General features: G+C 55.3%; 2 protein-coding genes across 4 annotated transcripts; both read right to left on the bottom strand.

Annotated features, from left to right (window-relative positions):
• Window positions 1–27: 27 nt before the first annotated feature.
• Window positions 28–7,939, bottom strand: DVL2 (dishevelled segment polarity protein 2). 2 transcript variants are annotated; one of them, XM_017666989.3, is made up of 15 exons: window positions 7,486–7,939; window positions 5,176–5,245; window positions 4,714–4,859; window positions 4,474–4,583; window positions 4,224–4,359; window positions 4,007–4,097; window positions 3,780–3,849; window positions 3,540–3,679; window positions 3,377–3,453; window positions 2,656–2,723; window positions 2,346–2,474; window positions 2,098–2,196; window positions 1,778–1,957; window positions 1,162–1,380; window positions 28–1,025 (listed from the first exon to the last, which is right to left on the bottom strand). In XM_017666989.3, the coding sequence occupies exons 1-15, from the start codon at window positions 7,677–7,679 to the stop codon at window positions 577–579; spliced, it is 2,178 nt and encodes a 725-aa protein (XP_017522478.1). In that variant the 5' UTR covers window positions 7,680–7,939; the 3' UTR covers window positions 28–576. The 2 variants fall into 2 exon arrangements, with proteins under 2 accessions (XP_017522478.1, XP_017522477.1); XM_017666988.3 differs by having other exon boundaries at window positions 2,098–2,229; window positions 7,486–7,938.
• A 481-nt stretch (window positions 7,940–8,420) lies between these two features.
• On the bottom strand, window positions 8,421–13,147 carry PHF23 (PHD finger protein 23). 2 transcript variants are annotated; one of them, XM_073234920.1, is made up of 5 exons: window positions 13,120–13,147; window positions 10,974–11,005; window positions 10,722–10,814; window positions 9,323–10,160; window positions 8,421–9,221 (listed from the first exon to the last, which is right to left on the bottom strand). In XM_073234920.1, exons 1-5 carry the CDS (start codon window positions 13,130–13,132, stop codon window positions 9,007–9,009), a joined length of 1,191 nt encoding a protein of 396 aa, XP_073091021.1. In that variant the 5' UTR covers window positions 13,133–13,147; the 3' UTR covers window positions 8,421–9,006. The 2 variants fall into 2 exon arrangements, with proteins under 2 accessions (XP_073091021.1, XP_017522491.1); XM_017667002.3 differs by lacking the exon at window positions 13,120–13,147 and adding an exon at window positions 12,552–12,791.
• Window positions 13,148–13,279: the final 132 nt, after the last annotated feature.

The raw sequence follows: 13,279 nt of genomic DNA, 5'->3' as shown, positions 1-13,279 counted from the left end.
CCCAAAGAAAGGAGCCAGAGGCGTAGGGAGTTTGTCCCTGTTGCTTTATTTCGTGTTTTATACAAGTGACTAAAATAAATAGAGTAACAAAATCAGCTACATGGCCCCCAAGTACCAAATACCCCAGCTTTCTTTGACTGCTGTCTAGGGTGACCAACCCCTTCCTCCTCCCAAGGTACCACTGACCACCGCCCACCCTGCAGGACACCTGACGGGGTGAATGACATTTTCTGGTCAGAAGAAGGGGGCCCGGGAGATGGGGATTCTTCATATAAAAAAAAAAGCCTACTAAAAAAATAGTCCAAAAACATATGAAAATCTATTTTAACCCCCAAAAAAGCTTATAAAAAAATGCTAAAAATAACCAAAGGTCCCTTGTACACCCCTGAGGGAGGGGGAGGGACTAGGCACTGCCAGTAAGAGTCAGTGGCAGCTGGCAGCCCATAGGGCGGGCTGAGCCCAGGCACAGAGGTGTTAACAGGCATGTGATTGACAAGACACCCAATCACAGGACAGGAGCACAGAGCACTGACTGTCAGGCCAAGGGCAGAGAGCCAACAGGCCCCACTGTGGGCTCTACATAACATCTACAAAGAACTCACTGGGGTTGCCCATGGCCATGTGGAAGCTTTGGCGGCTGGCTGTCAGCTCTGGGGGCACAGAACCCAGGTCTCTGACTGGAGGGGCCCCTGGGGGCTGCACTGCTGGCGGAACAGGGGGTGGTGGTGGGGGCATCATGACTACCATCATGGGGTTATAGGGGAGGGCCATACCAGGGGGCGGGCCGTAGGGATTTAGCCCTGGGTGAGCTCGGAGATGGGGAGTACCTGCTGACGAGCCCCTGGAAGGGGGAGCGCCCCCGTCACCAGTCCCACCAGGTTCCCCACCCCGCCGAAGGCTGCTCCCCCGGCTGGAGGGCTCAGACTCACTGCCGCTGCCAGATTTGGACTCAGGGGCCCGCTCCTCAGGCCTTCCTGTGCGCCCTGCCCCCCCATCACTTCGTGTAGACCCACTGCTCCGGCTCCCTGTGGGAGGAGAGGGGATGGGAGCAGCTGAGCCCTAGGCCAGGGTTCCTGGGCTGCCTCTGCCCCTGCTCTCCTCCCTGCTTTCCCCACACCATCCTGCAGACCCTGGCTGTATCCACAGCTGGCAGTGACTTACCCTCACTGTGCTGGCTGCTGGCACTGCCTCCACCATAGGTGTAGGATGAGAGCTCATGGTAGGGTGGGGGCTGGGGGCTGTAAGGGTGTGGTGCTGGGTACTGGTAGGAGAAAGTGGGCAACAGAGGCCAGGGGGTGGCCCCAGGCAGAGGAGCCAAGGTGTCCTGGTCCGAAGCCCCACTGGAGCCATCATTGTCATTCAGAGACAAGTTGACCAGGTCTGGAAAGCAAGAGAAGGGACCAGGAGTCACTGTTGTGAGAGGCCGCAACTCCAAGACATCTAATGAAAAGGAACCAGGAACGTTTTCCCAAAACCATCCAGGACAGGGGTTAAAATGAGAGCCTCTGATAGGAAATTCCCCACCTGCCACTGCCATCAGAGCAGGAATTCAGTCAGGCAAAGCCACGAGAAGAGGGGCCCCTCGGCCCAGTAGCCACAGCCCTATGCCTGGTGTGCAGCTTGTCCAGCAGAACATGGGTGTGTCATCAGCCAGTTCAGGACGCATACTTTCAACTATCCCGTTGCCCTGGCTAGTTTCCAGGTGGAGCTGGGGTTGGGGAAGCACTGCCACAGCCAGAGCTGCTCTGCTCTGCCTGGGCAGGGACGGGACACTCACAACTTTCGCAGCCTCCACTGAGATCTCCAAATACATAATAGCACTGCTCAGAGAAGGTGATCTTGTTTACTGTGTGTCGGATAAGACCCGCTTTGAGCAGCCCACTGGCGTATTTTCGGGCCTCCCGCCGCTCAGGAAAGCCTTCCACATGATGGTAGAGCCAGTCAACCACATCGGAGCCTGGGATCACCCAGAGCAGAAAAAGGCCTCAGGTTCTCCTCCCCAGCTCCTGCCTCACCCCTGCCTGGGTCATTCCCAGCTTTGGCCCCCTCTTCTTCCTCCCCCCATTCCCATGCAACCTGCCCAGGGTCCAGCCATACCCAAAAAGGCATTAGGGATGGTGATTTTGAGCCACATGCGGTCCCGGACTTCCAATCCAGACTCTGGAGCTGCCATGGCCTTGGTCACAGACGCCATGTCTGTATGGATGGAGAGACCCCGGCCCTCACAGCCTGACAGAGGATAGATGGGGAATCAGAGGCAGGGCCCGCTCCCAAGGAGTGGCAGGGGCACACCCTTGCGGGGAAGCCTCCCAGGGAGGATGGGATGAGGCGGGCCTGGGGCTCACCATCAGGCAGAGAGGACCCAGATGTAATGGTGCTCATGGACGAGGAACCGGGGTACGCCGGGAAGGTGCCAGTCAGTGCAGCCGAATGGGAGACCCAGGCAGCAGGGTCAATTGGTTGGATGGGCTCATCTGGGATAGAGATGGCCACCAAGGTGATCACTTTTCAGTCCCAGAGACACCACCCTCTCTCAACCTTACTCAGCTTCCCATCCCCTCATCCCACCCCGCCTCCAACCTTAGCCCAGAGGCCCAGCCCCAGCTCCCAGCTCTCCTGTCCTCTCAGCCGCAGGCTCTCCAGAGCATAACTCACTTCGGGGGAGAGTGAAATAGGCCTGGGGAGAGGGATCCCAGCACTTGGCCACAGTCAGCACAATGGGGCTACAGGGAAGAGAAGGCCAGTCAAGCAGAGGCCTCAGGAGGGCAGAGGCCTGGAATGAGAATGGTTTACGGGACACAAAGAAAAAGAGAAGAAAAAAATCACAGACACAGCCAAGCCAGAGACGGTGAGGGTGAACAACTCCACAATGCGGGTGACTCACCAACATGGGTAAATCTTAAAAACATACTGCTGAGACCCAAGAGCGTACACTGTGCAGTTCCACACAGAGAAGTCCACAAACACGTAAAACTAAACCTTGTTGTCCAAGGATACACACATGAGCTGTGAAACCACCAAGTCAAGTGGAGATTTTCTTTGTCAGGGTGATGACCAAAATAGTCAGGAGAGTGATTACCTCTAAGGAGAGTGAGGAGGGCAGGGGTGGGAAGGGACCCCGAGGGACTTCTGGGGTATCAGTAATCTTCTATTTTATGATCCAAGTGGTGGTGACATAGGTATTCAGTCCCCTTAGAATTATTCATTACATGTTTTTGTTTTACGGGCTTTTCAGGTAATTGTTATGTTTCAGTAAGTGTTATGCTACCACCACTCCCACCCCATTCATGTAAGTGTACATTTTTTAGGATTATAAAACAAAGTGAAAAGGCAAACACAAGAGAACTAAGGACCTGATATCGGCTCAAAGACTCACCCCGGCTTGTGCACAATGTCCCTCAGCACCCGTACCGCATCATCATTGCTCATGTTCTCAAAGTTCATGTCATTCACCTGTAAGTGATAAGTGGGTCAGAGGCAGGGGAGCAGAGGCTGAGAGCCCCTGTCTGAGTTGGCGCCAGTGGCCCTGCCCAGCGCACCTGCAAAAGCATGTCCCCTGGCTCGATGCGCCCGTCAGCTGCCACGGCCCCACCCTTCATGATGGAACCAATGTAGATGCCACCATCTCCCCGCTCATTGCTTTGGCCCACAATGGAGATGCCCAGGAAGTTGTACTTCTCTGTGGAGGGAGTCCATATGATGAAAGGAAACCCCAGCTCATGAACCCCCATGAGCCCTGGAGGCCAGGTCCTCCCCCCAGCCGCAGGCTCCCTCCATACCCATGTTGAGTGTGACTGTGATGATGTTGAGGGACATGGTGGAATCAGTGACGCTGCTGAAGGATGAGGTCTGTGATGGGAAAAGGGGAAGGAGCTGGACAGCCTTCAACCACCCAGCAGGGAGGTGGTGATAAGCCTGGGTTCTGTCTGTGCCCATATACCCCCTAAACAAATGCCCATGCCCCCAATTTCTCCAAGATCCAGATGTCCCACAAGAAGCCCCTCACCCTCTCCAGGCGTGGTGGCCGTTGTTTCCTCCGCCGCCGGTGGCGCTTGAGGAGGCGTGAGGCACTGCTCTGCTCCGTGGAGCTGCTGAACCTGTCGGGAGGTTGGGGCGGAGAGCTCTTGCAGGCAGAAGTGGTCATGGGGCCAAGAGAAAGGATGGGAGGATAGCTGAAGGGAGAGAAGGGGCTGGTGCCCTAGCGAGGATCTGTGGAGCCACACCTGCTCATAGTGTCATCCTCGTCAGAGTCCCCCAGGCTGGTGCTCTCCAGCTCGCTGGTCAGGAGGGTTGAGGAGCTCTCATACCCAGCCAGGTGGCGCTCCAGCCTTGGGGGGCCACTGGGCCTGTGGCCCCCAGCTGAGTATGAACAGGCACCTCAGAACCCAGACCTCATGCTCCTCAGCCTCACCAAGGCCTGAGGCTTCCCCACCTCTTCCCAGCTCCCCAGCTTCAGGGCCTGGCCCCCCTCACCGCCATGCTCATTGCTATCTCTCCTTCGAGGCCGCTCCCTCCTCAGAGAGACTACTGATTCCGTTTCTGTCTCAGGCTCCAGATTTTCTCGGCTGCTGGACACATTAGGGCTAGACAGGCAGAGATGGTTTCCAGCTCACATAAGCAGGACAGGGCTCCAAATCCCTGACTTCCCCTCCTAAGGGGCTTGGATTCCCTTCTCAACTTCCTCCCCTGGGTTCAAGAATCCTAAGGACTCACTGGAAGGATGGAGGCCTGGAGTCCCCAATGCCACTGGTCCTCTCTGGTGGCAAAGGGGGTAATGGTGGGGGTGGAGGCACCAGTTCTGCACGAGTCTCATGGGCTGGGGAGGCCATCTCGGGTTGGGGGTTATCCGATGACACGAGCTAGAAAGGTGCAAAGAATAAAAAATGGCTCAATTGGGAAGAGAGGCATGAGAGATGGGAGTGAAAAAAGGGACTAGAAAAGGAGACAGGGTCTGACAGAACCTGCAGAAAAGCACAAAAAAACAGTAGCAAGCATCAGAGGCTCCGGAAGGGGAAGGATGAGGGGCTCCAGCTAGCTCTCCAAATAGGTAAGGAAGCAAAAAGCCAGGGCCCCCAATGACTAAGCAGGAGCAGAGGGAAGACTCAGAACAGACTGAGGCTCAGAGGAGCTTGGCAATGCAGGAGGGATTGAGCCCTCAGTACCAGGGCCCCTTACCCAGGATACCACCCTTCCATTGAAGCAGGGAAGGTGGGCATTGTCATCTGAAATTTCTTCCTTCACCACCCTGCCAAGACAGAATAAAGGACAGGGAGAGTAGATTAGTTGCCCCCACTCCCACTCCATTCAGTTTCTCCCAATCCTCACCCAGCTCAAGGATGTTGACTTTCTCCCACCCTGACCACCTAAGTCCTCTTGCCTTATATGGGTAACACTTGCTCTTACACTTAAGGAAATCTCCAAACTCAGTTCCCTTTATTTTCCTTCTCTCCTAGCTCATCCTCAGGGGCTCAATGCTGCTCCAAAAATTTCCTTGAGTGTGATTCAAACCTCTCAGTCCAATTTCAAAGACCATCCCCTAAGGTTACCCGAGCTACCCTAAATATCTATCTTACTTTAGGAGCCTTGCTAGAAGCCTCTTCCAAATTATATACTGTTTCACACCTTCCCCAAAAAAGCTTTGATCCCATCTAAGTCCCTACTCTTACACTTTCTTTAGTTTTCTCTAACTCACTGCCAGAAAGTTGTCCAAACATGCCATATTTGCCTAGGTAAAAACATCCATTATTACCAAAGAATGGTACTTCCTCCTAGGCTGCAAGCTCCAGGAGAGGTGAAGCCCAGCTTCCCTTTCCCCTGGGTCTCACCTGGCACAAAACTCTGCACTAAGCAATCTGCTCCACCTGACAGACCCCTAAAGCCCAGCCCTGGGAGTCATCTCTCTCAGGGGTTCCTTGCAATGAACTGGACTTGCCCCTTTTTCTCAATCACCACATGAAATCATTAATGTTTATTCTGTTCAACTGCATGTCCTGGCCCCACAGCAAAGTGCCTGACACTTGCTAAGCATTAACAAGTATTTGTTAACTAGGATAAACATATGAACTGTGAGACACTCTGTCCTGAAAACACACACACACACACACACACACACACACACAAAATAGGATATCCTGTCTGATTAACATTTTAGCTTAATATGGCCCTAATAGCTGGATAAATGCCAACTTAATCCCATTTGCTATCTATGTAATACAGCCCAGCTACTACCAATCTCTCTCAGCATACATAATGCAGTATTCCTCACAACATAATCCAGTTTTAACACAACCTACCCTGCCAAGTTACTCTGTTTCACCATAACCTAATTTATGGACAGGTTGGATTCGATACTCATCATGACAATTACCACTCACCAAAAATTACAGATGCCATGCATTGGTACTAAGCATTTTACTGATTATCTCCATTTCACAGATGAAATCAAGGCACAAAAGTTACATACATTGCCCAGGATTAACACTGCTGACAAAGAGAAAAACCCTGATTTAAATCCAAGATAACTCAAAACAGTATCTCTTTCCCAATGTCCAACAATCATTCTAGGTACGGCCCAGTCTGTTCAGCTCTCCTAGAACCCAGGCGATCCTAGCCTAATTGAGCCTGCCCTTTGACAGCTGAGGCTAAGGACGCAGACGGCTCAGTCCCAAAGGCCATACACAAAGAAGGATTTACTCTGCATTATTTAAAGTTTCAGTCTAGCCCAGAATGTCCCAAGTTACCCCAGAATTGCCCAACCTAACAACAGCCTAAACCGTCCTCACATGCACCTACCGGTACCAATATAGACTAAAATATCCCAGCTGTCTGTACTAACATAGACCCCAACAGCCCTGTCTCTCTCTGTATTGAGCATCCCAATAAAAACTAGGTCCCAGTAGAAACTTAAAATGAACCAATACAACCAACAGATACGGGAATGGCTCCAAATTTCTCCAGGACAGCCTAATTAACCCCAGGGCAACCTACAACATCAAAATACAGCACTCGCTGCTTTAGCACAGACTAGAATAACCCAAAATAACCTGTCTGCCCCTAGCATACACCAGAATGTCCCAAAGTGCCCCAATACAGCCCGATCTACATCATGAGATTTCACGATATCCCTACAGGAACGGGTCAGAATGTAGTGAACTACCAGAGAGGCTGGATCATCTACCTCAGGATGGTCAGAATATGTCAAAATAAACCACTAGGTCCCATTTTATTCCAGTAAAGCCTAACCTCCCCTAATCTAGCTGAGCGTAGTCCAAGATCCTCCTAAGGCGTCCTAAAGCTTCGTGCGCCTCAATCTGTCCAAGCATAACCTTGTGCGTCCTGACAGCCAATCTAGCCCCAGTATTGTATAATCTGCTACACTACAGCCTAGAAATTCCCAGTATAGCACAGCGCAGACGGCGCCCCTCAATATTGACCAATCCATTCCAACATAGCCACCATCTGTTTCGGTCGAGGCCTTGCGCTCACCCGAAATCCTGATCCATAGACTTGAAAAAGTACTTAGCGCCCGCGGGCCGCTGCAGGACACTCTTAAAATCACCGAGGGTGATGCGCTCGGCGGGGACGGGGATCTTCACGAGGTAGGGAGTCTCTTCTTCATCCAAATGGTAAATCACCTTCGTCTCCCCAACACCACCGCCCCCCGAGCCACTGCCCGCCATGGTCTCGCCCGCGCGCTCCCGGGCTCCGCCGCCCACCCGGCGGGGCTAGTCGACCCCGCCGCGCCTGCGCACACCCGCAAACTGACGCGCGAGTGCGGACAGAACCAACCCAGCGCGAGAGGCGCGAAAGGGAAGAAGGCAGGGCTCAGCGGCGGAGGAGTGAGCCGTGCGGAACGACCCAAAGCCGCGGACTCGGCCGCCGCCACCGCCGCCACCGCCGCCACCGCCGCCACGAGCCCCTCCAGCACCCCGCCCACCTCTCCCCATCTCACGTGAGTAGATTCGGTCGGCCCCACGTGACCCATCCCGATCACGTGGCCACAGATGCCGCTTGGCGCCCCATCACGTGACCACTGCTTACAGCGACGGTCTCCCGACCCTCTAAAGCCCCGCCCCCAAAGGAGTCGCACCCGCGTCCTCCGAGTACACTGGCTAAATGGGCCTCTGCCCTCAGAAAGGCAGCTGCCGCCCACCCTGCTTTATCCTACTCAGGAAGGGTACTCCAGGCAACTCTGATCAGCTGAACGTGCGTGTAGAGGAACAGGATGGGGACTGTGAAGGGTCCTAGACTGACAGATCAGGTGAAGCCAGCTGAGACCATAGGGTTGTTGGGAAAGCTCAGAGCCGGGTCATTTTCAGCTCTGACTTTCTTGGTAAGGTGGGTTTCAGCCCCACATCCAGCCAGTCTTCTACCAGCTTTTCCAAAGCCTTCCTCCCAAGCAGGACTCAGTGAGGGCTATAAACACAAAAGAGCCCACTCCGCTTTATTTACAACACGCAGGCTGTCTGTACAAATAGCTGGCCAATATTATTAAAAACAAAAGAGGTGAGTGAGAGAATCACCACCTGTTTTCCCTCCTCCCTGGGCCAGGCTCTGGTGGGTACTCCACCTCTGAGCTGCCATGCCCAAAAGGGGAAGTCCAAAATAAAAACACAACCGGAGTAGAATAAATGGGAGATAGATGATGGAGGGGAGTGCTGTATTTACACTAGAGTTTTATAGACTGTCCCATTTCCATCCCAGTTTCAACCCTGGCCCAGAGAAGTGAGAAGTGGCAGCAGGTCTGAGGGGCAGAGATTAAGTGTCTAGGGACCCAGACAGCCTCCCATCCCCAACTGTAACGGGCCCACGTTCAAGTCCACAAGGTAGAAAGGAAGGGTAGGTTGGGTAGAAACATGGGACACTCATTTTCAAACCAGTCTCCCTTGGGAATTCCTGCCTTGAAGTGGGACAATAATCGAAGCTCCAGGGATTAGGCTCAGGACCCTGAGGCTTAGTTCTCAAGATACATTGTCGTTTGGAAGTTCCAGCCTAGAGATGGCAGTATCACGGCTCTCCAGATTTAGGAGGCCCCCCTAACCTCCGGGCCTCTGGCCGCAGTTCCTTGCATTTCTGGCAGTAAAAGAAGTCAGGGACATTGGTCTTCTTAATCTTAGCACAGGAGAGGTGGATCCACGTCCCACACAGGCTGCACTCAATCATGGGCCGCCCGGCAAAGGGCTTTCGGCAGTAACACGTGATCAGATCCCATGAGTCATCACCTGGGGAAAAGAAGGGTTTGTTTGGTGTTCTGAGCTTTTGGATCCACAACAGCCCCAAACCCACCATCCCAGCTATCCCTGGGCAACCTTAAACTTCTCACCTGATTCTACCATGATGTCCTCATCCATGACCCGCATCTCGCCTTCACTGGAGCTACCATCTCCATCTTGGCTTGTTTCAGTGCTGCCCACCTCCTTGCTTTCGCTGTCAGTAGGAGGGGCTCCTTCAGGGTGCATTGTGGCAGGGGGCCTAGGAGCCTCGAGGGGTGTAGGCAGCACAGGGGCTGGGGCTTCACCCCCTACCATTGTGGCCATCTCTTCCTCCTCCTCCTCCTCTTCTTCCTCCTCCTCCTCTTCAGAGTCTGTATCACTGGGGGGTGCCCGGGGAGGCCCAGGAGGTGGGAGTCTATCCCCCCGCTCTGCCTTTTTTAACTTCCGCTTCTTGCTCTTCTTGATTCGAGACCTCTTTTCCCCATCCCCAGGGCCTGGCCGAGATCTCCGAAGCACACCAAAGCCAGCACCCCCGCCTGGCCCCAACTTCCGGTTCTTTCGGTCCTTCTTTCGAGGCGGCTGGGAGAGGTCCCCTTGAGAAAGGGGTACTGGGGTAAGAGCAGCAGGGGGCCGGGAAGCATGGGTCAGGGATGTGGGGGACAGTGAAGATGCCATTTTGGGCCCATCTAAATCAAAGAGAGAGTCCTTGAGCTTCATCTTCTCAAGCAGGGTGGCACTGTCAGGGGCTTGCAGACGAGAGAAAGTGGACCTTGGGGGTCCTGGCTGGGTAGGACCTACTTGAGCTGCCCTTCTCTTGGATGACTTTGCTTTCTTAACAAAGGTCTGGATGGTTCGGAGATCTGAGGGGGCGGAGTCCCAGCCATCACTGTCTGCTGCACTCTCACCTCTCAATGGAGAGCTGGAGCCAGAGGCTGGCCAGTCACTTTCCTTAAAAGGGGGAAGAGACCAGAGTCAGAAGGCAGCCCAAAGTCATCTCAGCCCTTCTACAAACTCAAGATTAAAAACCAGGCACTACAGCTATGCCAAAATATCCTGCCCAAACCACCAAATCTCATTGTACTCAGAAAATGCATTCCTACCCCAATTTCCATAAGCACCTGCTCTTGAGCACTCAGGGCTCAAATTTTAGGCATCTCCCCAGTACCCACTGCATTGACAACATTGTATCCCCAGACCAAAGCTGCGTTTCTTTAGCTGTTTCTGTACAGCCCTTTTTTTTTTTTTTTTTTTACCATTTTCAGCTTACTAAAAGTTAATCCAAGAGCACCTTCCATTAATAGTGCCCCAAGACCATTCACTGCTGATCAAGCTACCTATCTCTACCAATCCCACCCCCACCCCAGATTCCAATTTTCAACTGCCCCACCCTTATATATATATATATATAATGATTGATTTCTCCCCTAAATACAGACCTATTTGCTAAACAGTTCTTCTATAGTTCCAAGACACCACCACCCCTCGAGTCAGTTGTCGTCCTGTCCCTACCTCTTTGCTGGGGGGAATGTAACCAGCATAGGCTAAAACAAAACTGCAAAATTTGTTGAAATCCTCAATTGTTCTCCTACGTTTCTCTGGTGGCTGAAAGGAAGGAAACATGTATCACATGGAGTTTAAGGGCACTCCTTAAAGGCATAGTCCCTGGGGTGAGGAATCTGGAAAAGGTAGGAAGAAGAGGAGAGTTGGAGGGTGGGGAGGATCGGCAGGAACACTAGGCTGCAAAGGTAAAGGGAACCTCACCTGAGTCTCTGGTTTAAGGGTCGGAGGTGGATCTGTGAAAACAAAAGCTGAGTCAAGGCACTAGGAAAGAGTTTGTATAAAACCCCACCTCTAAACCCTGAAGGTCCCAAGGTTCCAAGTAGATCCCCCTCCTCTCCCAGGTCCCTCAGCCAGGCCAGCAGGTCCCCAGCTGTGCTGGACCCGCCCCTGCTCCCCCTTCCGCCCCGGGAGGGGCGGAGCTTGGGCGCGGCGCCACCTCAAGCCTCGCTATAGCGCTCCCCTCCCCCCTCCGGAGGCCCGGCGCCCCGTCCCCCATCCCCCCGGCAACTCACGGTTTCTCTAGACTCCAGTCTACTGGGCTCACTCGGCGCCCCACCCCGCCATACCGCTCCACTACCGAGCCCGGGATACCGCCTGCCTCTGTCCTTCACACACGCCCAGTGGCCCGAGTTCTACCCTGCCGCGCTCTATCGTCCGGGCCCTCTGCGACCGCACATGCGGCCCGCCCGCGCTCTGGGTCCAGGATGACCACGCTGAACCGCTCCCCGCCCTCCGGCCCCTTCTACTCGAGCACGAGGCCCGGCGCGCCCCTCACCCCCACCCTAAACACACATCCAACGCCACTTCGCGTCCGGGACAGACCAGAGAGCTCTAACCCGGACGCGGCCCCACTTGCCCCCCCATACCGCGCTCCCCACAATTTCGCCGTCCCTCCGCCCCCATCCGGGGCTTTGGCCCCTCCCCGTCTCGAGCTCTTTGGGCTCCCCGCCGGGCCCCCGGGCCCAGTTCCTACCGCTCTCCAGCCGCCGCCGCCCCCCCCCCCGCCGCCCCCGTACTCGCTACAAAGTCACTAGGCTACGGACCCCTAAACTCTAGCCCCCCCCACCAGCTTTCTTCCTCCTTATCAAACCCCGCAGCTGCCGCCCCTGCCCCCCTCACCCTCTGCAACTCCCAGGTTCTAACCCTTGCCAACCAAAACCCCCCTCCCCCAACCCGCCCGTCCTAACCCCCACCCCGCCCCACCGCCCCTACAACTACCCGGCTCTCCTCGCTTTCCGGCTCTCTCCCCCCACAGACTACTCCCGGGTACAGGTCGCTCTACCGCAGACAATACCCAGACCCCCTCTTTTCCCCACAACTATCTTGCCCACCCCTCCAACAATCACCGGGCTAGCTCGGGCGCAACTCCCAGGAGCTCCGGCACCACCGCCACAAACTCCCCCACCTCGGCGAGCTACCGGGCTCCTCAGTCCTCTTCTTACATCCTCCCCCCCTCAACAACTCTCCAGCCTCCAAATCCCCCCAACCTCCCAGCTCCAGGGCCACTCAATCCGCCCGAGGCCCTTTCGGCCCCTAACCCCCGAAGCTCCGGGCTTCCAGCTCCCACTCCCCTCAACCCCCGCCACACACTGTCTCATCTCCAACTACCCCCAGCTTAGTCTCCCACTCCTCTTTCAGCCAGGTCCCTCAACTAGTCGCTCTCCAACCTCCGGGGGCAGGCCGCACGACCCCCTCCGCGCGCTCCCCTGCTGCGCTCCGGGGCTCGACCTCCAAGTTTGCCGACTGATTTCTAGCCCGCCCCTCGCCGGCTCAGCTCACCTTCGGGACTGGGCTCCGCCATGGCTTCCAGCATCGCCCCCTCCCCTCCTCCCGGTCCGGCGCTCCCCTCCCGAGCTGGGGATCCCGGTGCTGCCTCCGGTGCTTGGTGCCCCGACCACCTTGCTCCACAGAGGTATCTGCCTAGGTCCGGCTGTGACTCGAGTCCGCTAGCCGCTGCCGCTGCCGCCACCGCCACCTCCCTCTACCACTGCCTCCCGCACTCCCGGACCGGGCCCCCTCCCCCCGCACCGCCGGCCGCCTGCTCCCTCCTCCTCCTCCCTCCCTCTCTCTCTCCTCCTCCCCCTCCTTTCGCGGGCGCATACGCGCAATGCATCAAGGAGCTTGTAGTCCTTCCGGGGACAACGGAAAGAGGATTGCATAGGCTCCTGGAACTTCAATTCCCAGCAAGCCACGATCAGCGCAGGCGCACCAGACCGCTCCCCTCCCCCGGGGAGTGGCGGGGAGATTGGGAGCAGAGGGTAGAGCAGAAGGGCATGCACAGGATCTTGGGAAGTGTAGGCTACGCAGGACTAATAAAGGGGAAAAAGGGATTAGAATTCCCAGTCACCATACTGTCTCATTCTGCAGCTTCTTTCTCCCCAAGGGGTCCGCCCCATTTCCGGCCAGGCAGAGAAGTGGTTGCTGGGAGATGCAGTTCCCCTAATAACAGCTCCCGGATCCAGTCTTCTCCCTCCCTCGGGTGCCTCTCCACTGGATCGCACAGTCTG

Source organism: Manis javanica, chromosome 4, assembly GCF_040802235.1.
Source record: "Manis javanica isolate MJ-LG chromosome 4, MJ_LKY, whole genome shotgun sequence".
Lineage (NCBI taxonomy): Eukaryota > Metazoa > Chordata > Mammalia > Pholidota > Manidae > Manis > Manis javanica.
Note: the sequence above shows the minus strand (reverse complement) of the source record. Positions and strands in the feature narration are given on the sequence as shown.